Raw genomic sequence first — 26,100 nt, forward strand, 5'->3', positions numbered from 1 at the left:
GAACTGACATGACTCATGTCAGCAGCAGCTGGGAATCCTTATAGCCATGGATCTGGGGCAGCTCTGCCATGCAGAGTGTTCCTGGGGTAGCAACCCCAAGGCTTCCAAGCTCCCAGGCCCGAACTTCCCAACTCCCATTCCTGTAGCCTGTGGCGCTAACTGCCCTGGGAGTCCAGCTCAGTCTCAAGGAACCTGAAACCCCCCAGACTCAAAAAATAAACTGGGGCTCTCAGGACTTTCAGATTGCCTGCTGCAGTGCTGGGAGCCTAGACCCTGAGAGCCACATCTTGTGCTATGGCTCCCAGGGATGCCATGCTCCTGACAGCAGCAGCAGGGAGCCTGGAAACCCTGAGAGCCCAGGCTCAAGCCAGAGTTTTAGGCTTTCAGACTCCCTGCTGCTGGAGCTAGGAGCTGAGTCCCAGTTAATGCTGGGACTTCCAGGATTTCCTGCTCCACTACAGGGAGCCTGGAAGCCCTGGGGTCCCTGGACCCAGGCCAGACCGTATGGTTGCCCAGGAACCATGGACCCTTGAAGCCCACTGTTCCCAGCAGAACCGTATCCATAATTTGACAAAAATTCATCAAAGCCGAAGTGTTTTTGTGAAACATTTAAGCAAGTCAGCAATTTTTGATTGAACTCTTTGGTTGGACAATTTCTGACTAGCTCTGCTCAAGCTAGGTTTTAGCAATCTCTTGGACTGCCGACTGTCTATATGTTTCACAATTTCTAGCTCTTTCCCAAGTTTCCAGGAAAGAAGTTGTGTGTGTGGTGAGGGCCAATTAATTCTGGGACATCTTTAAGTTCTACATGCCCCAAATAATATTTGACTAGTACAACCAGTACCCAGAGATGAGACTGAAGACCTTTTCTTCTTAAGTGGAATGTCACTATAGATAGTGGTTTTGTTAGGAATTGTGGAGAGTGATCAGTTCAGGGAACCTGTTTGGGCTTATGGAGAAAATACACCTCTACCCCGATAGAACGCGACCCGATATAACACGAATTCAGACATAATGCGGTAAAGCAGCGGGGAGCCCCAGGCCCTTTAAATCCCCACTTAAGCCCTGCTGCCAGAGCTCCGGTGATGATTTAAAGGGCCCATGGCTCCCCACAGCAGCCAGAGCACCAGGCCCTTTAAATCACTGCCTGGGAAGCCAGTCTAGTCCAGCACGGCATACTGGCTCTTGCCGATAGGCCATATTGGCCCGAACCTGATATAATGCGGTCTCACCTATAAGGCAGTGAGATTTTTTGGCTCCTGAGGACCGCGTTATATCAGCGTAGAGGTGTATCAGAAAGACAGGTTGGATTCCAGAGAAGAGGAGCTTTGAAAGCAGGGAGAGTTTTGAGGGTCAAAAGACAGGAAGAAAAGAGAATAAGGTGGTTCTGATGGGAGGAGAAAGGTAAAAGGATAGAATATGAAGAAAGGGGAAAATGAAGACAACTGAAAGTTCAGTAAGTCAAATTAGGATTCAGTTGTCAGAGGCCTTATCTGAACCAAAATTCTGTGCCTTCAAAATTTGCCAGTCATTGATTTGCATCTGCAATGATCCTGTATTGGGGGAAGTCACAGGCACTCAGTTAGAAGACACAACAGGATTATTTTGCTAATATTTGATTGTCCTCAGAGGTCTGGTTTTTGGTTAGTTTCTAAAGATGAAGATATCAATGTTATGGTCTCATACTGGTATCAAAGCGAAACAAAAAGGGATAAAATACAAGCTAAATTTTGTGTTGATTTACACCTTGTCGCAATCTCAGTGAAGTCAATGTGATCACACAGGTTGTAAATCAGAGCCAATTGTCATCAATGGTATTTAAAACAGCTACATTAACACATGGAAATAAACACTGAAACATATCAAGCAGTGGAATAACAGCATAAGAGATGCATGACTAGTACTATATATACAGCTCCTTAAGACTGAAGGGTCTGAGATAAAGTGTTGCAAATTGATGGCATGCTGAGATTCTACAACTCCTTGCAGACTGACTTTGGAGTGATGAGTGGATGTGGCATAGCTTATCTTGGGAGGTGCTTTTTTGACCAAACAAATATGTAAACTACTATCAGATTCATGCCAACATATTTTTTTGTATAGCTGGGTTTTGATTTTCTTATCTGCTACTTACCACAGACTTTCGAATACTAACACGTGGTTTTGGAATTGGTTTGGTGGGTTTATTTTCAAAGCTTTCTGGGAGGGTTGAGGAGTGGCCTCCTTTTCGTGCTTGTAGTGCAAGCTGGTAGGCTACCTCGAATGCCTGTCCAAGTGTTAGAATTATTTCATAGGCTAAATTCTGGAACAACAACAAAACATTCAAAAATAGAGTTAGGATACATTAGCATTTATGAATATTACTTAAGAACAATCCTGCCTAGAGCAGTCGGGTGGACTTTTACATGCCTATACTGCACAAGTCAATGCTAGCATATGAATATATAAATAATATAAATACAGTGAAGATGGCCTGCTAGATCTTTTCTATCTTCAACATCTGTGATTCAAAGGGCAACCAAAGTGTAACTGGTCTTAGTGATAGTCATTATTCAATTATTGTATATATCAATCAATTGCTAAACATTAAAACAGTGACCAGATTAGGTTGGTGTGGCCTGCCGACACCACATTACCAGTACATAAATTGATGTTCTTGTATTTCTTCTCTGTGGTTTCATTCTGTGTTCCAGCATGATAATTCAAGGGAAATTCCTGTAAGTTTTATTTTAGTGACAGATCACAGAACTGAGCCAGTGGAAGGGGAGGGTGAGCCAAATCACATGCTTCCTCAACCAAGTCTGTGTGCATCATCCCCCAGCTAACCTTGATTGACTCGCCTTCAAGATGCCACCCATCTTGTTCCATTGTTTAACATTTTACCCAGCTCTGCTTCAAGCCTGATCTCCTGACATGCCCTCCTTCAAAATCTGCAGTCTGAGTCATTACTTCCCTTCTCTTGTGTCTCTGAACACTCTATGCTGCACTATACTTTACTAAGAATAGTAAAAGAGCAGGAGGGAATGCCACTTCAGTGAGCATTTCCAGAAAATGTAAAGGAAAATGTTACAAGTGCACCCTTCAGTTTACTGGGCTGCAAGTTGAAAATGGTGTGAGCAGCACTCTCAGGCTTTGTCTTCTGCAGGGATTGGCCAAAGGGCAGTTGGGTGGTCAAATCTCATTTAGAACAAGAATATCAGAGAATCCTCGGAGGTTACTGTGCACTGTTATGTGTTTGTTAGCAAATAAATCAGATTTTTAAGAATAAGACCACTGGGTGACAGCATAACTAGAATAATATGAGTGCTCATTCACTGAGTATATGCAAAATGTAGGATAGAATATTTGTTAACGTAGGTGCTTCCTCAAAAAGGGAATTGGGAATTTACATTGAACTGATTAATGTGACCGTTTCCTTTGGTTTTGAGTAATGTGGGTTCAAACTCCCCTGTGGAACCTTTGAGCTTCAGATATGCACAAAACCCAAATCGCAAAGTGAAATTTAGTGGAAACAACCATGCTTCATTCAGTTTCAGGTTGAAATCACATTAAACCAATCAGCCATACATTTGCACAAGCTCATTGAAAAGGTTAGTGAATCCTTCAGCTTACCATGTGTATGTTTCTAGTTTCTAGTAAACAACAATGAAGCCATACACAATTTGCATTAATATAAAATCTGCCCTTCACTAGTTAGACCTTACAATTTTATCCTATCTCCTTACTTCAAACCATAAGCTAAACTATCGCCGTGAAGGTATTTTCTCTCATGCTCTTGTAACGCCCACTTTAGGAACAGTGTACCAAATTCAGACCTTCTGAAAGCAGGTGCATCTCCAATCACGTCTGCTAACAAAAGGGGCCAATTATTCCATCAGTTGCACAGGTGCAACTCCTAGTGCCTTATGTGACAGTTGCATCCACGCAAATGATGAGATTAATTGTAATTGGCTCATTATAAAACCTTCTTTTGAAGCATCCAGCATTGGTCATTGTCCAGTGACAGACTAGATAGAAAAAATTACTTTTTAATTTGTCCATCCAAATGTGATCAGCTGCTGTCAAGATCCCCGGGTAGGCTGTCCCTGCTAAGACCCTTTTCCAGTCCACTGAGTGCACTCTTTTCAAGTAAAACGCCCATGCCTTCACTTCTGTTTAGGATGGGATCTCATGAGCCAAACACTTTCTGACTTGGTCTCTGGGTTACACCCCCTAGGTACCAATCATGCTGTAACAGCATATGTTTGCAGTGATACAGAAATCGCTTATTTAAAACAAAGCAGGATTTATTTGGCCAAAATGCACAAAGTGCCTCGAGAAGTGGATTTAAAATAACAATGCGACCTATACGCATATTTCCTTACCTAATCTTAACCTCTAGCTCTATAGCTCAGGAAGGTCTGTCTTATTCCCCATCTCTGAGATGGGAGAACTAGTCTACACTTCATGCCACATGTGCCTTCTGCCTGTGAATGACTTCTTCCAGCGTGTCAGCTTTTCCACTGATACCCCCAGGGCCAGTTCTCCCAGCTCACTCACCCTCCCCATCCCTTTTCTAGGATCTTTGGGGTTTCAGGTCTCCTTTGTTCCCAGGCTTAGCCTTGGGCAGTGTAAAGACATTTTAAACTGGATGGAGCCAGCGAGGTAACCGCTCCCCCTAGCTGAGGGCCTAGTCATTGTTCTCTTAGCTGCTTTGAAAGTGTGTAACTGAAGCTGTTTTATATCTTAGTACTTGCTGTGGGTCCTGCCCCTAGGCCAACCTCAAGCTCCCGTCTGTCTTAACCCTTTGCATTTAAGTAGGGAGCAATACAAAAATTGAACAGAGAAACCAACTCATCCATAGCACTCATAAGAAATAACACAGACATTTTCTCAGTTTATCACAGTTGCTATGATTATATCCACCACAACAAACTGCTCAAGGTTTCATATCTTTGACACTGAAATCACCTATGTGAATTCACAAGAGAAGGGAAACCTGGTCAGAATTGGTCAGTGCTGCAGCTGCAGTTTGCCACAAAAAATTCACAGTTTTTAAGCCCTAAAGGGATCGTTATGCCAATCTACTGTGAATCCAGCTGAACACAGGCAACAAATTGAGAAACCCATGGTCATATTTGCCACAAACGTATAGAATGATACATTTTATGACTCCCAATGGAGTGCGTATGTTAATGTCACAAGATTAAGACTTTAGAGACACATCTAGCAATATTGTAGTAACATTACAGTGCACTGTCCCACAAGATTGGATTAACTGTAGTGAAGATTATATATTGATAAGGACTAAGTTGACAGGACTGGGTAGAATAATGCCCCTGGAAAAGTAAGTCCCACACTACTGTGATAGTGCACTTTATAGCATGGCATACAAGGTCATCAGGACACAGTCTGCACTGGATAATTATGAGATGATGGGAACACAGAATATGCCATGCAGTGACAGAAGAAATGTCCAGGTACTCTGGGACCCTGCCTCCAGTAGTAGTTAAAAATAGATCAAAAGATGCTGCAAATTATTTTCCTCTTTAGCACATTATATAGTGGGACAACAGCCATGCCCAGAACCTGAATAATCCACAGAGGGGCTAGACATGCAGTCAGGGCAGGTGCTACCATTAAGGCGAACTAGGTGGTTGCCAAAAAGCGGTGCCCCCAATTGTTTTTTTACAACGGTTCCTCCCCGAGTGCGCGGTCGCTGCTCCGCTTCTCCCGCCTCCCAGCTTTGCTGCAAGCCTAGGAGGGGAGGAGAATTAGAGTGGGGGTAGAGTGCTTGGGCAGGACACGGAGTAGAGGTGAGTTGGGGTGGGGAGATGCCGCACGGCTCCCGGGGGGGGGGGAAGGAGCTGCCGCGGGGGGGGGCAGGGGTGGCTCTAGGTATTTTGCAGCTCCAAGCACGGCAGGCAGGCTGCCTTCGGCGGTTTGCCTGCGGGAGGTCCATGGTCCTGCGGATTTGGCGGCATGCCTGCAGGAGGTCCACCGAAACTGCGGGACCAACGGACCCTCCGCAGGCATGCTGCCGAAGGCAACCTGCCTGCCGCCCTTGCGGTGACTGGCAGAGCGCCCCCTGTGGCGTGCTGGTGCCTGGAGCCGCCCCGGGGGGGGGGTGGTGCCTCAGGGCAGGGTGGGGCAGGGAGCTGCCACAGGGCTGGGGGCGAGGGGCACAAGGTGGACGTTTCATCTAGGGTGTGAAACTTCCTTGCACCGGCCCTGCATGCAGTAGTCACATGTGAACAGAGGTGTGCCTGGTAAATATGTTCTACTATATCCTAGTAGAGAGAATGGACCATATTACATTAATGAATATTATGTCTGTAAGTGGGAAAGGAGTCATACATTATGTATTAAGTTAGAGAGCACCTTGAAACCAGGCAAGGATGCTGTGGAATTAAGAGTCTTCAGGCTTCTGGGGATTTTTAAAACAAAAAGCCAACTGCAGAAAAATAGCTAGATACAAACTGGGTTAGTTTTGGGGATTTCTCATTTACAGTGTGTATTCAATACTGGAATGGGAATACTGTATTGAAGGTGACCAATATGAGTGCCTTACATGTCCTATGCCTGAGTAGGGGAGTGGAAATGCCACAAGGTTTCCTTGCAGAGTTTCTATTTGGGGTGTTTGTGTGTGTGTGGGGGAGGAACAGGTTTGGTTCCAGTGGCATGACCTGGAGGTTCAGCACTGAATAATCAGTGGATCTCCCAATATCTGTGGAGGACTTCTGCCTCCACAGCCCCCTTCAGGCTCCCTGGAAGGGAAGCACAGCTGTTGGACTCATGCGCTACTTGGGACTCCTGCAATGGCTGGTGGCCCACCCTTCGCCCAAGGATGACTGAGAAGGAAAGTAAGTAAGTTAATCCTGCCAGGGTTTGTCCAGAACATCACAAAGAAATTCAGAAGAGGTGGATTGTCTTGTTTTTTTAAAGTTCAAGTTGTAACACGTACATGCCTCAGCGTGCCAGCCTGACCCAACAGTCTCCTGTCACTTACATTCTAATTGTTCTATTACTATTTTATATTTGTTTTATTTAGGACTGTCAAGTGATTAAAAACAATTAATTGTGATTAATTGCACTGTTAAAGAATAATAGAATGCAATTTATTTAAAAATTTTTGGATGTTTTCTACATGTTCAAATATATTGATTTCAATTAACACACAGAATTCCAAATGTACAGTGCTCACCTTATATTATTATTTTTATTACAAATATTTGCACAGTAAAAAAACAAAAGAAATAGTATTTTCAATTCATCTAATACAAATAATGTAGTGGAATCTCTTTATCATGAAAGTTGAACTTACAAATATAGAATTATGTACAAAAAAAAAAACTGCACTCAAAAATAAAACAATGTAAAACTGTAGAGCCTACAAGTCCACTCAGTCCTACTGCTTGTTCAGCCAATCCTCAGACAAACAAGTTTGCTTACATTTGCAGGAGATAATGCTGCCCACTTCTTGTTTACAATGTCACCTGAAAGTGAGAACAGGGTTTGCATGGCACTGTTGTAACCGGCATCGCAAGATATTTACATGCCAGATGCGCTGAAGATTCATATGTCCCTTCATGCTTCAACCACCCTTCCAGAGGACATGTATCCATGCTGATAACACATTCTGCTCAATAACAATCTAAAGCAGTGCGGACCGACAGGTTCATTTTCATCACCTGAGCCAGATGCCACCAGTAGAGAGGTTGATTTTCTTTTTTGGTGGTTCAGGTTCTGTAGTTTCCACATGGAGTGTTGCTCCTTTTGAAAGCATGCTCCAGATCTCATCTCTCTTAGCTTTTGGATTCAGATTCTTAAACCTTGGGTCGAGCGCTGGAGCTATCTTTAGAAATCTCACATTGGTACCTTATTTGCATTTTGTTAAATCTGCAGTGTAAGTGTTCTTAAAATGAATGATGTGTGCTGAGTCATCATCCGAGATTGCTATAACATGAAATATATAGCAGAATGTATATAGCAGGAGACATATAATTCTCCCCCAAGGAGTTCAGTCACAAATCTAATTAATATTTTTTGTTTTAAATGTTTTTTTCCCATCAGCATGGAAGCATGTCCTTTGGAATGGTGGCAGAAGCACGAAGGGGCTTATGAATGTTTAGCATGTAAATACCTTGCAATGCGGGCTACAAAAGTGCCATGCAAACGCCTGTTCTCACTTTCAGGTGACACTGTAAATAAGAAGCAGGCGGCATTATGCCTTTATATGTAAACAAACTTGTTTGTCTTAGCAAATGGCTGAATAAAAAGTAGGACTGAGTGGACTTGTAGGCTCTAAAGTTGTACATTGTTTTGTTTTTGAGTGCAGTTACGTAACCAAAATAAAAAAATCTACATTTGTAAGTTGGCCTTTCACAATAAAGAGATTGCAGTTCAGTACTTGTATGAGGTGAATCTCTTTTCTCTTTTTTTTTTTTTTTTTGTATAAGGAGGACCTGAAGAGTTTCTGCTATTTCCTAAAAGATTTTTTTCCACTTCTTTTTCTTAAAGCTCAGGATTGTCAAGTCTGATTTTCACTAGTGTAGTGGAATGCTGCCTGGTTTTACTAGATAAGATTTTCTGGATGTATGTGTGTGTCTCTAAAAGCTTACTGTGAGCTAACACAGCTCAGTAGAAGGAAGGGGGCAGGTTAATAAGGCCATCCAGTGTCCCAAATATGGGAGAGAAAATAAGCACACCACTACCTTGATATAATGCGACCCAATATAACACAAATTCGAATATAATGTGGTAAAGCAGAGCTCTGGGCGGGGCGGGGCTGCGCACTCCGGTGGATCAAAGCAAGTTCAATATAACACAGTTTCACCTATAGTGCGGTAAGATTGTTTTGGCTCCCGAGGACAGCGTTATATCGAGGGAGAGGTGTATTCGCAAAACCAACAAAAATACAGTGGTGTTTTAAACGATTGACTAAAAATCCCTTCCCTGCTCAACTGCTAACTTTCAGTTTCTTGTCTCTTGGGATTTCATAATTTCCCTAGTTTTCAGTCACAATAGCGTCTTCAAGGGCAGACGAGTCCAGAATTTCTAATGTAGAGGCAATCAGGAAACTTTTTTTTTTAATAATTTTTTCAGGCTGCCTTTATTCACCGTAATGAAGCAATAAAACAGAACAAGTCCAGTTTTTCCTTTTGAAGGTCACCTTTAACATTGCACTTGCTTTTCCATGTGATATGGATATACATAGGGCCCAATTTTCTGACCCAGCCTGAGAGTCTTCAGTGCAAGTCTAGAGGGATGGAAAAGAAGGAGAAGGTGGCTTTATATTGTGCAGGCTTTGGTCTGGTCTGGCATGAATTAGAGCAGGCTGAAGGCTGTTCTGGTCTGTGCCGGCTGCTTTCTATCCCCAGGAGCTACGGACCATCTGAGCTAAGGGCCTGTGCCCTGTGGTGAACTGGAGTTTGGCATAGGATCTGCCACAGTGACTTTTTATTGTTGGAGGATCCCTCTGTGGAGGAGGACATACTTCAGTGGCAAGTGAAATCAGGTTTAGGACTGCTTTGTGCTACTGGACAGTGCAAAGCACCCTTTGTTGTACTGATGAATCAGGTCCCACCTTTGTACGATATTCTCAAAGTCTGATGTTTTGGGTATTTTCATGCAGAAACATTACTCCGTATGTGAGTGTGCTAAGCTGCACATAGTCAGCCCTGAATACTAAATATCAAATCTTGTAGTTTACCTCTCCTTACATTAATTCTCTCCAGAAAAATGTGAAATTAGAAGAAGCCTTTTTTGCAAGATAAAAGAGAAGCAAAAGTTATTGATTTTAAAGTATTGTGTCTCTATAATATTTATTTTATAGTTGCCGAAATATATTGTTAGAAATAAAAAATAAATACAAATGCACATTCTCCTACTGACACAGTTGGATTTGCTGGAAAGAGCTATTGTAATATGCTGAATATAAGAATAACTTCTGCAGTTATTCATAAATGTGGTATGTAGCCCAGGACTGTATTGTTTCTATGGGCAAAAATCTGCTTGAAAGATCAAGCTACCACAGGAACAAACAAGTACTGTACTTTAAATAGAAAAGGTGATCTCAATCTACTGTATGTTTATGTTGTGCATATTTAGCTTTTTTTTAATGGAGCTTATGCTTGCATCAGAAATATTACATCCTGAGGAAAAAAATATAACAGAGAGAATATTTGAACAGGCGGCACCCTGGTGAGAATTATATAGCAGGAGAATACTGTGATAAAACAGTGAGACGTGAAAGTCTATCTATGCATCTTAAAATAGCTATTATAAGTGCTTACTTACCCCCATGGTAAGGAAGATATTGGAATTATCCTGAATCTCTAGTCTCTACTTGGCAGGCAGAGAAAAACTGAATTATATTTACTACACCTGGATTTCTACATGTTTGTGGTTAAGCCTTATTGACAAGAGACAGTACACTATAGCTATTACAAGCTTTTCAAAGGATTGGGAAAATTAATAATCCATATTGACTCAATCAGGGCCGTTCAAGCTGGTTCCCTTTTCATTAATTCATTAATACCCTCTTTAATTAATAACACATCTTGTTGACCAAGGCCTAATATTTTAAAATATAAATTTAATTTTCTTTCTATTCCCTATTCACATCAAATCTCAGCATTAAGAAATGAATCAATACAAATATTTAATGAAAACTAACGTTTCCTTTAAATGCCTTGAACAGCTATTTAAAATAATTAAACCTTTCTATTTTACCACTTAGCAACACAGCCTGTCTTAACAGCTACAGCAGCATGTTCAGACATAGCTGAATTGGTTCTGATGTATCTAACTGATCTATATTCATGGGAAATGTGTTTCAAGAATACATGGACAATATACTCATTGAGGATTTTACATATTTGTGCAATTTTTGCTGAGGAGTTGACTCCGACACTCCTCAAGTCGGCAATACTAGGTGGTGAACCTGGGGAATGCCATCGGGTAATGGCCTCCTTGGCAGGGACCAGTACACATGCAGTGGCCTCTTTGGAACTCATGGGCATTTTCCCCAGTGCAGAAACCGCAGTCGAGGTACTGCTATTCAATGGCCTCTGAAGGAAGGGCTCTGCTGCCCCTTCAGGCAGAGTCCAATCTGGACTCTGGTACTGAGTTGCAGGAGATGGTGCCGCAAGATTCTTGTCCTCTTCTCCTGACAAGGCTGTGTTGAGAACGAGCATGTCACTTTCCCAGGATGACTACAAGGTCCACCAGGGGCTGTTGAATAGGGTGGCCAAAAAGTTGGGCATACAAGTGGAGGTAGTAAAAGACCCCTCCCATAGTCTGGTTGACATTTTGACCGCAGTGGGCCCAATGAGAGTGGCTCTGCCTCTCAACAAAGCCATCATGGACCTGATAAATGCCTTGTGGCAAACCCCCGCTGCCCTACGCCCCACAGTCAAGAGGAAGTACTTTATTCTGGCTCAAGGACATGAGTTCCTGTATACTCATGCCCCCACCTCCTCCAGATCCCTGATAGTGTCTGCTGCCAGTGAATGAGATTGGCAGAGTTTGCAAGAGGTGACTCCCAGTGCAAAGGATTCAAAAAAGGTGGACCTGTTTGGTAGAACTGTCTACTTGACTGGGAATCTCCGGCTCAGGATCACTAACCAACAGGTGCTCCTGAGCAGATATGACTTCAATGTGTGGAGCGCCATGTTGAAGTTTAAGGACTTGCTGCCACAAGATGCCAGGTTGGAGTTCTCCTCACTAGTGGAGGAGGGGAAGTCCCTAGTGAGGGTCCAAAGTGGCCATGCATAGGATCTCATGGCTCCAGTTCTCATGCCTCATGCAGGAGGTTCACCAAACCCTCCAGCATCGTACTTTGAGGGCGTTTCACTCTTTTCAGAGTAGAGTGATGCAAAGCTCCACAGTCTGAAAGATTCCAGGACAATCCTTAAGTCCCTGGGTTTGTATACCCTGGCAACTTCAAGGAAGCACTATAGGCCTCAGCAATCCTCCTGGTGCTTGCCTGGCAGGACTCAAAGAGGAAAAGGAGCAGTGGCTTTAGACACAGACCACTGCCCTCTTCCTCCTCGACATCAATGCCTGCCTCTCCCAGACATTTAGGGGGTTCTAAGCAGACATTTTGACGGGATGCTCAAGTACTCATACCACTCTGAGTTTCTGGATCCTGTTTCCTCTTCATTTGCAGACCACATGTCCTACTTCTTCCAGGCATGGTCGCATATTCCTATGGACCGTTGGTTGCTGGGCACAGCAGCAGTGGGATATACCCAACAGTTCAGTTCTACCCCCCCTCATTCCCACCCTCCCTCTACATCCCTCTTCAGGGACCCTTTTCAAAAGCAACTTCTGACCCAAAAGGTTCACTCACTCCTATGGGAGGGAGCTACCTCGAGAAGCTAAAGTTCCATATGGTCTCATTGGCTTCCATTATTCCCTCCCTGGATCCAGGGGACTAGTACACCTCCCTCAATTTGAAAAACGCCTACTTTGACTTTTCCATCTTCCAAGGCCACAGAAGTTTCCTCAGATTCCTCATGAACAAGATGCACTACCAATTTGCAGTACTCACGTTCGGTCTGTTGTCAGAGCCACGGGTGTTCATAAAATTCATGGTGGCAGCGACAGCCTTCTTGAGAATCGGGGGCGGGGTCTGCAATTCTACCCATATCTGGATGACTAGTTAGTCAGAGGCCAGTCCAAAATTCAGGTAGTGTCCAGCCTCCACCTCATTCACTCCACATTCCAGGCCTTTGGCCTGCTCATAAATGCACAGAAGTCTACCCTCATTCCAATACAGAGGATAGAGTTTATTGGAGTGGTGTTTGACTCCACCCACACCCGAGCCTTCCTCCCAGAAGGATGGTCTCAGACAACTGTACACCTCAGGGACCAGCCCATTCTTGTCTGAGTCTGTTGGGTCACATGGCCTCTTGCGGATATGTGGTGCAGCTTGCAAAGTTACACCTCAGGCCCCTTCAGACACGGCTGGCTTTGGTGTACTTGCCAAACCGCCACCATTTGGACTCGGTCCTCACGATTCCTTCCCTGGTTCTTGCCTCTCTGTTGGTGGCTGGACATGCTGGTGGTTTGCATAGGCGTTCCCTTCGCACAACCCCATCCTTCAATATCCCTGGTCTCAGACACATCAGCGCTAGGCTGGGAAGCTCACCTAAGGCCCCTCAGGACTCAAAGCCTGTGATCTCCAGAAGAGCTCTCACTACACATGAATGGCAGAGAGCTCAGAGCAGTTCACCTGGCCTGTCAAGCATTCCATTTTGGGCTGGTGCTTATGGACAACACTGCAGCCCTATTCTACCTCAAAAGGCAGGGAGGATTTTGCGCTTTCTCCCTGTGTCAGGAAGCTATCCTGTTACTGGACTTCTGCATAGCCCACTCAATTCACTTTGAGCCTTATCACCTTCCAGAGGGTAGAATGAACTGGCATATTGCCTCAGCAGGTCTTACTCCAATCACCACAAGTGGTCAATTCGCTTGGACATCGTGAGGGATGTTTTCCAGAGATGGGGGACTCCCCAGATAGACCTGATTGCAATGAGGCACAACAGAAAGTGTCACCAGTTTTTCTCCCTGCGAGGCCACAGCCCGGGTTTGCTCACGGATGCCTTCTTGCTCCCATAGACAGATCACCTGTTCTATGCTTTCCCCCCATCCCACTCATGCACAAGGTTCTGCTAAAAATCAAGTGGGATCGGGCATGTGTCATTCTCATTACCCTAGCGTGGCCCTGCAACACTAGTTCACCACCCTGTTAGACCTTTCTGTGGCTGCTTCAATTCTGCCCCCTCTACATCGGGACCTGATCTTCCAGGACCACAGTTGTTTGCTCCACCTGAACCTCAGCTCCCTCCACCTGATGGCCTGGAAGCTCCATGGCTAAATCCCAAAGAGCTGGCTTGCTCGGAGCAGGTTCGCCAGGTGGTAGGAGGGAGCAGGAAGCCCTCCACCAGGGCTATGCACCTCTCAAAATGGAAGTGGTTCTCCATATGGGCTTCCCAGTGTGGAGTCTTGCCCATGCAGTCATTTCTGCAGGACATTCTCGACTATTTGCTTTGCCTGAAACAACAAGGTTTAGTGATTCCCTCAATTAAGGTCCACCTTGCAGCAATTTTGGTGTTCCACCCTCCTGGTGGTAAGTTGGTCTGTTTTTTCTTACGAGATATCTATTCATTTCCTCAAGGACCTGGAAAGACTATACCCCCAAATACAAGAACCTGTTCCTCCATGTGACTTAAACCTGGTCTTATCAAAATGTCTGAGCCGTTGACAATGTGTCCTTTGTCATAGCTCTCATGGAAAGTGACATTCTTAGTGGCCATTACTACGGTCAGAAGGGTCTCGGAGATCCACACTCACGCTGGAGCCTCCGTACACCGTTTTCTTTAAAGATAAGGTGCAGCTGTGTCTTCACCCCAGCTTCCTCCCAAAGGTGGTTTCCCAGTAGAGAGGAATGTCTTCACACTGGATATTAGACGTGTCCAAGTGTTCTTTAGAGAGGTCCAAACCATTCTGTAGATCTATCCAACTCTTCATGGCAATTGCTGAAAGGATGAAAGGTCTCCCTATCTTGGCTCAGAGACTTTCGTTGTGGATCACAGTATTAATTCATACGTGTTATGAGCAAGCAGGTGTTCTGCCACCAGCTATCCTGAAAAAGGAGTTACTAACCGTTCTGTAACTGTTGCTGTGCAACAAGATATGTTGCACTTGTCCATTCCACCCCTCCTACTCTTATTTATTGGAGTTGGCCAGAAAGAAGGAACAGAGGAGGTGTGGGGTCGGCTGGGCCCTTTATACCAGCACTATGAGTGCGTGGCACTAGAGGGTGCCAGAGCCACTCCCATGGGTACCACTGATGGAAAATTTTCAGGTGACTGTGCTTGGGGCATGCACGCACCTACATTGGAATGGACATGTGCAACACATCTCGAAGAACAACAGATACAGAAAGGTTAGTAACCATTTTTTTCTGATGCGTTTACAAAACGCTTGAGATTCACTGTGGTAGCTAGTTACCATGGTGTCCTCAGGATCTCTTAAGAGGTGTACAGCCTTGTAGTTCAGCTATCTATGTAGTCTCCTCTTTAAATATAGAATATATTTTATCAAAGTAAATGTAAACATTTGATACAAACATTTTCATGTCATTGTAAATATTAGCAAAGAAAGTTTTATACCTTCAGCTTTTTAGTGTGTAATTAATTGAACACACTGTAAAAATCTAAAGAAATAACTTTTAGAACATTGCAAGATCAAGCCCCTTATTTTTAAGCACTCTGGCCCAATACAGGAAAATTCTTAAAAACACACAATCATAGAAATGTAGGGCTGGAAGGGACCTCAAGATGTCATCTAGTCCAGTCTCTTGCACTGAGGCAGGAACAAGTATATCTACAGCATCCTTGGCAGGTCTTTGTCTAACCTGTTCTTAAAAACCTCCAATGATGGGAATTCCACAACCTCCCTTAGCAGCCTATTCCAGTGCTTATGTACGCTTATAGTTAGAAAGTTTGTCCTAATATTTATCTAACCTAAATCATTCTTGAAGCAGCTTAAAGCCATTACTTTTTGTCATACCTTCAGCGTACATGGAGAACAATTGATCCCCCACCGTCTTTATAATAGCCCTTAACATATTTGAAGACTTATCTGGTCTCCCTGGGTCTTCTTTTTATCAAGGTTAAATATGCCCAGTTGATTTTTTTATCCTTCTCTCAGAGGTCTAGTTTTCTAAACCTTTTATCATTTTTGTTGCTCTCTGGACTCTCCAATTTATCAACAAGGTGGAAGTGTACCTAACCCAGGACACAGTTCTCCACCTGTGCCAAGTGGAGCGGGACAGTTACCTCTGGTGACTTACAAACAACACTTCTATTAATATACCCCTGAATTATATTAGCCTTTTTAGAAACTGCATCACATTGTTGACCCCTATTCAATTTGTGATCTACTACAACCCCCAAATCCTTTTCAGCAGTAGTACTACCTAGCCACTTATTTCCCATTTTGTAGTTGTGCATTTGATTTTTTTCACCCCTAAGTGCAGTATTTTGCATTTGTCTTTGCTGAATTTCATCTTATTGATTTCAGATCATATCATCCTGTCCTCCAAAGTGCTAGCAGCCCCACTCAGCTTCTGTCATCTGCAAATATTATAATCATACTAGTCACTCCATAATCAAAGTTGTTAATGAAAATATTGACCCAGTATGGGACCCAGGAAAGATCCCTGAAGGACCCCACTAGATACATCCCCCACTTTGACAGCAAACCATTGATAACTACTCTTTGAATATGGTCTTTCAACCAGTTTTGCGCCCATTTTACAGTAATGTAATCTATTCTAGATGACATTTTCCTGGTTTGCTTATGAAAATATCATGTGGGACTGCACCAAAAGGCTTACAAAAAAAATCAAGATATATCACAGCTACAGGTTTCCTCACATCCACTAGGCCAGTAATCCTGTCAAAGGAGGAAATTAGGCTAGTTTGACAGGATCTATTCTTGATAAATCCATGTTGACCACTACTTACAACCCTATTAGCCTCTAGGTGCTTACAAATTGATTGTTTAATAATTTGTACCAGTACCTTTCCAAGTATTGAGGTCTGGCTGACTGGTCTATAATTCCCTGGGTTCTCTTTGTTCCTCCTTTTAAAGATAGATACTATGTTTGCTCTTCTTCAGTCCTCTGGGACTTCACCTATCCTCCATGAATTCTTGAAGATAATTGATAATGGTTCTGATATTGCTTCAGCTAAGTCCTTAATTATGCTAGGGTGATTTTCATCAGGTCCTGGTGCCATCTAAATATTCTTTAATCTGTTCTATCTCTATTTTGACTTGTGTTACTTCCCCCCCTTATTGTTAATATTAATTGTGTATCTGGTCACCCTTAACCTTTTTAGTAAAGATTGAAGCAAAATAGGCATTAAATACCTTAGTCATCTTGATGTCGTCCATTATTAGTTCTCCTTCCCTGCTAAATAGAGAACCTACACTTTCCTTCATCTTTCTTTTGCTACTAATTAAACAATCTCTTCTTCCTGGCTTTATGTCCCTTTCTAGGTGTAGCTCACTTTGTGCCTTAGCTTTTCTGATTCTGTCCCTGTATGTCTATGCTATTCTTTTGTACTCATTCTTAGCAATTTGTCCTTGTTTACACTTTTTATAGGATTCCGTTTTGATTTTCAGGTCATTAAAGAACTCCTGATGGAGCCATATCAGCCTCTTAACTAGCCTTCTTATCTTTCCTTCACCTTGGGATAGTTTGCTATTGTCTCCTTAAGAAATTGCCAGATCTCCTGAATTCTTTTTTCCTAGATTTCCTTCCCATGTGACCTTACCTACCAGTTCTTTGAGTCTGCTTTTTTGAAGTCCATTGTCCTTATTCTGCTGCTGTCACTCCTTCATTTCCTTAGAATCATGAAATCTAGCATTTCATGATCATTTTCACCCAAACTGCCTTCCACCTTCAGATTAGCAACCAATTCCTTCCTGTCAGTTAGCATCAAATCTAAAATGGCTGTCTCCCTGGTTACTTCCTCCACCTTCTGAAACAAAAGGTTGTCCCCACTACAGTCTAAGAACTAACTTACTGGATATTTTGTGTTTTGCTACATTATTTTTCCAACAGATTCTGTGTAGTCAAAGTCCCCCATTACAACCAGGTCCTGTGTTTTAGATATTTCTGTTGTTTGTTCTAGAAATGTGTCATCCACCTCCTCCCCCTGATTTGGTTGTCTGAAGACCCGTACCATGATGTCAGTCCTGTTTTTCCTCTTATCTTCATCTCAGAGACTTTCTTCTTCTCTACCTCTCACCTCCTTCTGAATCTCAGAACAAGTGTGTATATTCTTAATGTATAATGCAACACTTCCTTCCTTTTTTGCTGCCTGTCCTTAACAAACTATACCCCCTATACAAATATTCCAGTCATAAGATTTATCCCACCAAATGTCTGATGCCATTGAGTCATAATTTATCTTATGGACTAATACTTCCAGCTCTTCCTGTTTATTCCCCAGTTTCCTTGAATTTGTGTACAGACACCTAAGAAGTTGAGCAGATTCTCCCACTGTTATCCCTCTTGATGCTCCTATGTCTCTTTCCTTTTCCCACTCAACATTTAGCCCTCTGTTAAGGTCATCTTTTTTAATACCTACGTGTGAGCTTTTGTTACTTCCCCACTTTGAACCTAGTTTAAAGCCCTCCTCACTAGGTTGGTGAATCAGTGTGTGAAGATGCACATGTTAGACCATCTCCCTCCAGCAATTCTTCTTCCTGGAACAGCATCCCATGGTCAAGGAAGCCAAAGCCCTCATGTCAACACCATTTGCTTAGCTATGCATTCATTTCCAGGATTCGCAGTGCCATTGGCTTCAATGGGACCACTCACATGCTTCAAGTTAAGCTTATGTGCTTTCCTGGATTGAGACAAATTACTTGACTGCTTGTTGGATAAAGCCAAAAAGCGTAAGGTACATCAGTCTAATTGTGCAATATGTTGTTGTTTTAATGGAAATAGATCAGCGTTTGAGACTATTTAAGATTTTTACTTCTTTGTAGTACCCTGAGATTTCAGAAGGGGGGTGACTAAACTTTTTGTAAAGAACTTTTATGAGCCACTACCATAGCAGCCAGTTAAAGGAATTGCATGTATTACACAGCTTTGGAGAAAGCCGTGTGCCAAACCTGGTCATTAGAATCAACAGCTGAAAAACAAGAACTTGTTGCAGAGGAAAAATTATTCCATAGAGGAGTGAAGGGAAATGAGCTAACATCTCAGAGAAATACTTTGTAATCCTGCAGCAGTGTCATTTCATCACCTAGCTGGCTCTTTCTAAACCTTTTCAATATATGTAACATTTACTATTACTAATTTTATACTGATAATTTTTAATGAAAATGATTTATAAAGGAAATCATCAAATGAAACAGCTTCCGGAAACTGACCACGTCAAATGCAGTAAATACATGGCAGTAGTGGTGATTAGTCTTCAAGTCTTTAGTGATGTATGCAAACGTCGAGAGGTCTTCAGGGTCTTGTGCAGCACAGGAAATGTTGCGGATTTCATGTTCAGCAATAATATTCTGTTAAGAAAAGAACTAAAATATCACTATTTTTCAGTCAACACAGGAATTAAGTATAGATGTCCCTTATATAATAACTTTATTTGTTTTTAGCATTTTAACGCTATAGTCGTCCTCTGTACTAAAATATTTCAAAGGTACTTTGTCTTTTAATTCGAATATGATTAAAACACCATATGTCCAGCTTCTTACACAGACCATTGAATTCTGGCCCCTCCAACAGTATCCAAAGTATTATCTAGCACAGTGGTCGGCAACCTTTCAGAAGTGGTGTGCTGAGTCTTCATTTATTCACTCTAATTTAAGGTTTCGCGTGCCGGTAATACATTTTAATGTTTTTTAGAAGGTCTCTCTCTATAAGTTTATTATATAACTAAACTATTGTTGTATTGTAAAATAAACAAGGTTTTCAAAATGTTTAAGAAGCTTCTTTTAAAATTAAATTAAAATATTGATCTTACGCCGCTGGCCTGCTCCGGCTGCTGCTGGTCAGGGGTTTTGTTCACCTGGGCCAGCAGTGGGCTGAGTGGGGCCTGCAGCTGGGACTCTGGCTGGCAAGGGTCTGGCAGCCAGAACTCCAGACCAGCAGCGGGCTGTGCGGGGCCAGCAGCCGGGACCCCAGACTGGCAGTGGACTGAGCAGCTCAGCCCACTGCTGCTCAGGGGTTCTATCCACTGGCTCCTGCCAGCCGGGATCCAGGCTGCCAGACCCTCTCAGCCCACTGCCGGTCTGGGGTCCCCGGCCATGCCCACATACAGTGGGTACCTACCTTCTCCCTGGTTCTGGCCATTCTCTTCCTCTCTCTGCACTGAGCTGAGGGTGGGAGTGGACCAAGCACAGGCCTGGGGGTGAAGGGTCTGGCCAAGAGCTAGAATGAGGGAGGGGGCTCAGGGTTGGGGCAGGAGGTTTGGGTGTGGGGCATTTATCTGGGCAGCTCCCATCTGGTGCAAGGGGTGCAGGAGGGAATGTGGTGGGAGGTGCAAGAGCTCCCATTTAGTGCCCAGGGTGGGGCTGTGGGGGGGTGCAAGAGTCAGGATGTGGGGGAGCGCATCGGGGGGGTCAGGGAGCTGGGTATGTGAGGGAGGTGCAAAAGTCAGGTCAGAGGGCTGGGGGCATGTGAGGGGGCTGCAGGTGTCAGGGCAGGGGGGCACTGGGTATGTATGGGGATGCTAGAGTCAGGGCTGGGGTCGTGGAGGGGGGGTGAAGGAGTCAAGTAGCGGGATGAGTGTGTGAGAGGTGGGTACAGGACTCAGGGAAGGGGCCTAGGGTGTGTGTGTGGGGCTGTGGGGCTCAGGGCAGAGGGCTGGGTGTGTGTGTGGGGGGGTCAGGGTAGATCCCTCCCCCACTCCTGTGGCCCCCAGGCAGCTCACCCACTTGGGGCCCTGTGGCACACTGCACGAGCGCAACTAGCGCCCCCCCAACAAGAGAGTCCCTTCTGGCTGTGTCTGGAGGAGCCGCTCCAGGCAGTGCATTACCCTGCGGTATGCGAGCTCCTCAGCCCAGAGCTCTCTGCCCACCACTGATTCCCGCTCGCCCACACCTGCTATGCGCGGAGTGCTGCCGGGCCGCGGGGCTCTTCATTCCTTCCAACTCACAAACAGCAGGTACCGATCCATGGCCGCGGCCAGGCGCCTCCTCCTGGGGACGCTCAGCAGCTGGCGCTGCTCCCGCCGCCAGCCTCTCGTGCCTCCATTGCCCCCACGTTCTGCCGCCGGGAGTCGGGACCAGGTCCTGCAGTGAACCCGCTCCCCTGGCGGGCCGCCAATCCGCTATGGCCAGCTATACCAAGGTGGCCCACGTGAGTGGGCCCCTCTGCACCCCCGGGTAGGGCTCCTTGCCAGGTGAGGGGACACGGGAGCTCACGGGCAGGCTGCTGAGGCAGCTCCTCTCTCGGGGGGCGCGGGCTCTGCCCCTCACTGGCTGTGTGTCCTTGGGACTCTGGCAGGCAGCAGCGTGCCATTAAAAATTGGATGGCACGCGTGCCATAGGTTGCCAACCCCTGATCTTGCATCAATAGTGAATCCTACAGGAAACTGCAAAATCCTGGAGCTTTCCTCCAGTTCTGGGTCGCTTTTCAAATGACAGCACTGTACAATTTACACAGTATCCTGTGGCAAAGAGGCATCTTTCATGGGTCACAGCTGAGAGAATAACTATAACAGACTACTAATTTTCTACTTCTATGCCCATTGATGCTGCTGTTTCTGTTCTAACCATCAGTACCACTGCAGCCTGCAGGTAGATGGGACAAGGTAGGACAGTGAAGGTGCATTCTCTGGATCTTTGCATGCACACTTTGAAGAAATTCAATCTGACTCTTCCACCTCAAATAGAATGAACAGTACTCATCAATGTATAAGCATGGAGTTGTTAAAGGGATTTTAGGAAAAGGATTACTTTGGAAAGATGTGGCAATATATGTCAATTTACTGCCAAGGCCTCCTGCAAGAGGGATATAGAGAAATTAAACTATACATGCAGAGGACACTTATGTAATGGCCAAATTAAACTACAAAATGGTACTAGGTAAGGACAAGACATGTCTGCCTGATGTATGAAAAGACGACTTTGTCTAAAGCTTTGGCGTAAATAATGAATGTTTACCTGTGTAAAAATACTGTTGTATAGTTACCTTGTTTAGGCCAGAGGACCCAGGAAGCCAAAGAGGCAGCTGAATTATGGTCATAGATTTAAGCCTCGATTTCAGCAAAGGCACATGCTCAAAGTGAGTCAATGAATAAGGATGATCTTCACCATATGGATAAGTGCATTCCTAAATCATAGCCTTATTCAATGTGGCTACTACATATCCACAATCACAGAATATTCCTGTCTGCAGGATGACATCGCTACTCGATCAAAATACTACAGTGCTGCTACACACTGTGTTTTGGCACTAAGCATTCAGTATTATCATAACATATATGATGTCTAATGTCACAGTCAGTGAGATCTATGGCTAAATGTTGTGTCAGTAACACCTGTGCAAATTAAAAGCATTCTTTGAGCATGTCTCTTTTTTTGGAGGGGAGATTATATGTAACTCGGTCATTTGAATCACTCTCCCCTGTCTTCTTCTAACCTGCCAAGATATACTTGAATACTTGGCAAGTTTTCTGAAAGGCCTATTAATATCTAATTGAGGAAGTAATGAGTGAGTAAACTTTGGATAAAAGAGCAGCATTCCAACACTTTTTTTTGTTGAAATTGTACAAAAATCCAAAATAAGGAAATTGTAACTGAAGACACAAAATAATCCTCTTAAACTGTTGTAGCATATTATTTGCTTTCTATTTCTGTATAATGTATTACTCATAACAAATGACAATAAACAATTATTATGCCTTAATGGACACCTATTTGTGAAAATCTTATACTTAATTATATTTAATGTTCATTTGATTTTACGTTGCTTTAGGCAAAACACAATAATATGGTTTTCTTTATATTTCTTTTGTTCTCAGTTTGAGAACTGTTGGCCTAGACAAAGATTTTTATTAGAATTAAAATGATACTAAAAGGCAAGGTTTTAGCTTTCTACAAATAAAGCTGTAATACAGTACCATATGATCATGGTGTGTTACCAATGTTGCATTAAAGATGAAAAGGGTTTAATGCTCAAAAGATATTACAACTATGTGAAATATTTACCCCCAAATCAGGAGCCACATAATACTCATCTGGTTTCAAGTGCGATATACGCTTGAGGGTCAGCTCACTGAAAGTTTTGCTAACCCAGGGGCACTCACACTGCCCGTGAAGCTTCTTAAACATTTTTAAAACCTTATTTACTTTACATACAACAATAGTTTAGTTATATATTACAGACTTGTAGAAAGAGACCTTCTAAAAACATTAAAATGTATTACTGGCATGTGAAACCTTAAATTAGCGTGAATAAATGAAGATTCGGCACATCATTTCTGAAAGGTTGCTGACCCTTGTGCTAACTTTTGTAAAGCTCTAAAGTAACCATTGAGTAAACCTGCACTGGTTTAGAGCTTTGTGTTTTGAAACTAGTTGAAACTCATGAGAGTCTTTTGCAGCATTTTAACTTGAAATCTCATGGTTTTTGGCATTTATCTACTATACTGAGATTTTTCCTTTGAAGGAAGGAAGGAAGGAAAGAAGGAAAGTAAGTCCATGAATTTCCATGGTCCAAAACAAACAGCTGAGTTTCACTTTATCCAGTTTTCATACAAAGTCCTCTCACTCTATAAGGAGTTGCCTGCAATGACCTAGAGTTCCCTTGGGACACTGCCACAGCAGAACCATACCCTTGCTGTGTAGGCATTGAAACCACTGAAACCATTATAAACCAGGCTGGAAGTACTAAATTATAGCCCCAAAGGGGGCAAATTCTGTATATCTGGCCTCTTTAAGGGAGCCTGAGTTAAGGCGAAACTGAGGAGTGCCTCAGCAGAGCCACAGTTGGCCAGAAGGGGGCACTAAAGGGCAGGCACAACGTATGACACTCCCTTAAAATGGTTGGAAGCTGGAAGACGATTACAGCCAAGTCGCATCTTAGGCACATTTAACATGCGCAAATTCAGCTTTGCGTGGTCAGCAAAAACAGGAAAAAAAGAAAAACAACAATATAAAAACTGCATCTGTAGTGCGGGGCGATTCCGTCTGCCATTCAAATCAATGAGTGTTTCACTATATGCGGTTTTCGCTTTATGTGCTAACCGCAGAATGGAACCGCCGTGTAAGATGAGACTTGCCTGTATATCAGTCTCATACCTCTTGACCTTTGCTACGTTGGGTCTTCTATAAAACCCCACAATTTTAGTACAAGTACAGGGGGTGGGGAAAGCCCCCATATTGTATATTTTGTGTTTTGAAAAGCAAGGAGCACATACTTTTCTGCATAATGTACTGTAACGGGAAAATAGGTTGGGGGATTTTGTCCAGGTGAGGTGGGGCATCCTGCCAAACCCTTCTTGTGATGAGTTTCCCTTTGATGGGGGAAGACTGGACACAATTCCCTCCAGAACTGCCATCAGAGTGGGTTTGTCCACAAGAGTGGGTTTCTGGAGAGTGAGAGAGGTACTCTGTCTGCTCAGGGTAGGAGAGAAGAAAAAAGGTGGGGGAGGGACTTGGAATCCAAGCCCAGATCCCCATGTAGCTTGTGCTAGATAAGCTATCTAGCACAATGAGGAATAAAATCTGATGTCCAAAAATCACACATACCTTATTTGTTGCATCAATAAATTTGACTCCCTTGTAAGAAACTGATAGAACAATAGTTGGGACTTTCTTCATTTGCTCTGTAGACTTCTGAAATAAAAATGAGACAGCTGTTAGAACAGTTTGTTCTGCACTGGCAAGTGTAGCCTGTTCAATTTTTTTTCTTCTTCTTTTTCTTCCACTGGTAAAATATATGTGAATTAAAGTAAAACAAAAAACTTAATTTGAATATCTGTCTTTCTCTCTTGACTATGCTTTGGGCTTGTGAAACTGCTGCCAGCACAGCCTACAACACAGATATTGATTTGCTAGAGTAAAGGAATGCAGTGGATACATTTTCACTTTAATAAGGTGAAATACAAGTAGGACCAAAACTCTATCATATAAAACTATCATAGTATGAATCAATAGTTGGTTGGTAAATAGGGTTCAGAGAGTAAGCATTCATTATGAGCTCTACAAATGGGGAAAAATATGAAGTGGGATCAGTGATTTATTTTTTGGCCAGGGAAAACAAATTCAGCTGCAATCAAATATGGAGATAACACCAAAGTCAGATAGAGTAAACAGTGAGAGAGATCCAAAGTGCAAAGTAACCTAGACAGATCATTAGAGCAACTAAGTAAGATGAAATCCAATATTTATGGAGTGTCATATACATAAGATCATACGCACAGATCTAAACTAAGGAACAGCTGCTGTATCTGGAAATACTGTGTTTCAGAAAAAAGTAGAGTTAACAGTAGATAGCAAAATAATCATGAGCTTGAAGGAGAGGGCCAATGATCAGATCTTCTAATCGGCTCCTGCTCCCTCAGGACTCAAACAGAATTATACGTTTGTGACAACATGAAATTCAAAACCAAAGAGTCAACCAGATTCTGCAATTATGTCTGTTTCCATGAACAATGAGGGTAACTGTTTCTGCTAATCAAGTTTCATAGTTAACCCCTATATATAATTTGTGTGTGTGTGTGAGTGCGCACGCATGGTTGCATCTCTCTTATTAATGGTGGCAGACTGAACAGGACAATCTATACTGGATAAAGATTTTTGTAATAGTACTGTTCAGGGACAGTATTTGGCCCTGCTAGTGAAGACGGGACTGGACTCAATGACCTTTCAAGGTCCCTTCCAGTTCTATGAGACAGGTATATCTCCATATATGAAATAAGGGCTAAAAACGTCCTTTTTTAAAAAGGAAAGCTTAAACAGAAATTTCAGAGAATATAGCAAAATCTGCATGAAGGTACTAATTCCATCCACATTTCTCTTGAGCATGGAAAAAAAAGAATACTGATGCCAATGGAACATGTGTGTGAAAAAGATGTCAAACGTGAGCTTCTTCATAAAATTCAGTGACAGTTCACAGAACGCATGATAGCATAGTTCTGCCCTCCCTATTTTTCCATCCGGCAGTTTCAATGTCACTCCTTTCCTTTCCATTCCCTTTAATCTGTCAGTGATGCCAACTTTTACATGTCATTCGTCCACTTCATTAGTCCTTTGGCCTTTTTCCATACCGCCCCCTACGGATGGAACACCCCCACTCAGATCTGGTCTGCAAGGCCACTATCTGCATTTAAATCCTCCCTGAAGAAATAATTCTATGTAACACCTGCATAACTAGCTGATCTGCATGTCAAGGTTGGGGATTGATCCTGCTTTGAGCAGGGGGTTGGACCAGATGACCTCCTGAGGTCCTTTCCAACCCTGATCTTCTATGATTCTATGAAGGTTGAGAGGTAACAGGGGATAGATTATTTCTAAAGAAAAGCAACAATAACAAAAAGAATGAATGTTATTTACTCTACAGTAACTGTGGTTCTT

At 43.2% G+C, this 26,100-nt stretch overlaps 1 protein-coding gene across 11 annotated transcripts in view; it reads right to left on the reverse strand.

The window, feature by feature from the left end:
- The window catches only part of ANKS1B (ankyrin repeat and sterile alpha motif domain containing 1B), a 746,271-nt gene that overhangs the window by 6,045 nt on the left and 714,126 nt on the right, over positions 1–26,100 (reverse strand). For all 11 annotated transcript variants that reach the window (XM_050934354.1, XM_050934390.1, XM_050934374.1 and 8 more), the window contains 3 exons: positions 24,274–24,360; positions 18,943–19,080; positions 2,135–2,302 (listed from right to left, as the gene is read on the reverse strand). In XM_050934354.1, coding sequence (XP_050790311.1) covers positions 2,135–2,302; positions 18,943–19,080; positions 24,274–24,360 — 393 coding nt within the window. The remainder of the gene's footprint in view (positions 1–2,134; positions 2,303–18,942; positions 19,081–24,273; positions 24,361–26,100) is intronic.

The sequence above is a fragment of the Gopherus flavomarginatus genome, chromosome 1, assembly GCF_025201925.1.
Source record: "Gopherus flavomarginatus isolate rGopFla2 chromosome 1, rGopFla2.mat.asm, whole genome shotgun sequence".
NCBI lineage: Eukaryota > Metazoa > Chordata > Testudines > Testudinidae > Gopherus > Gopherus flavomarginatus.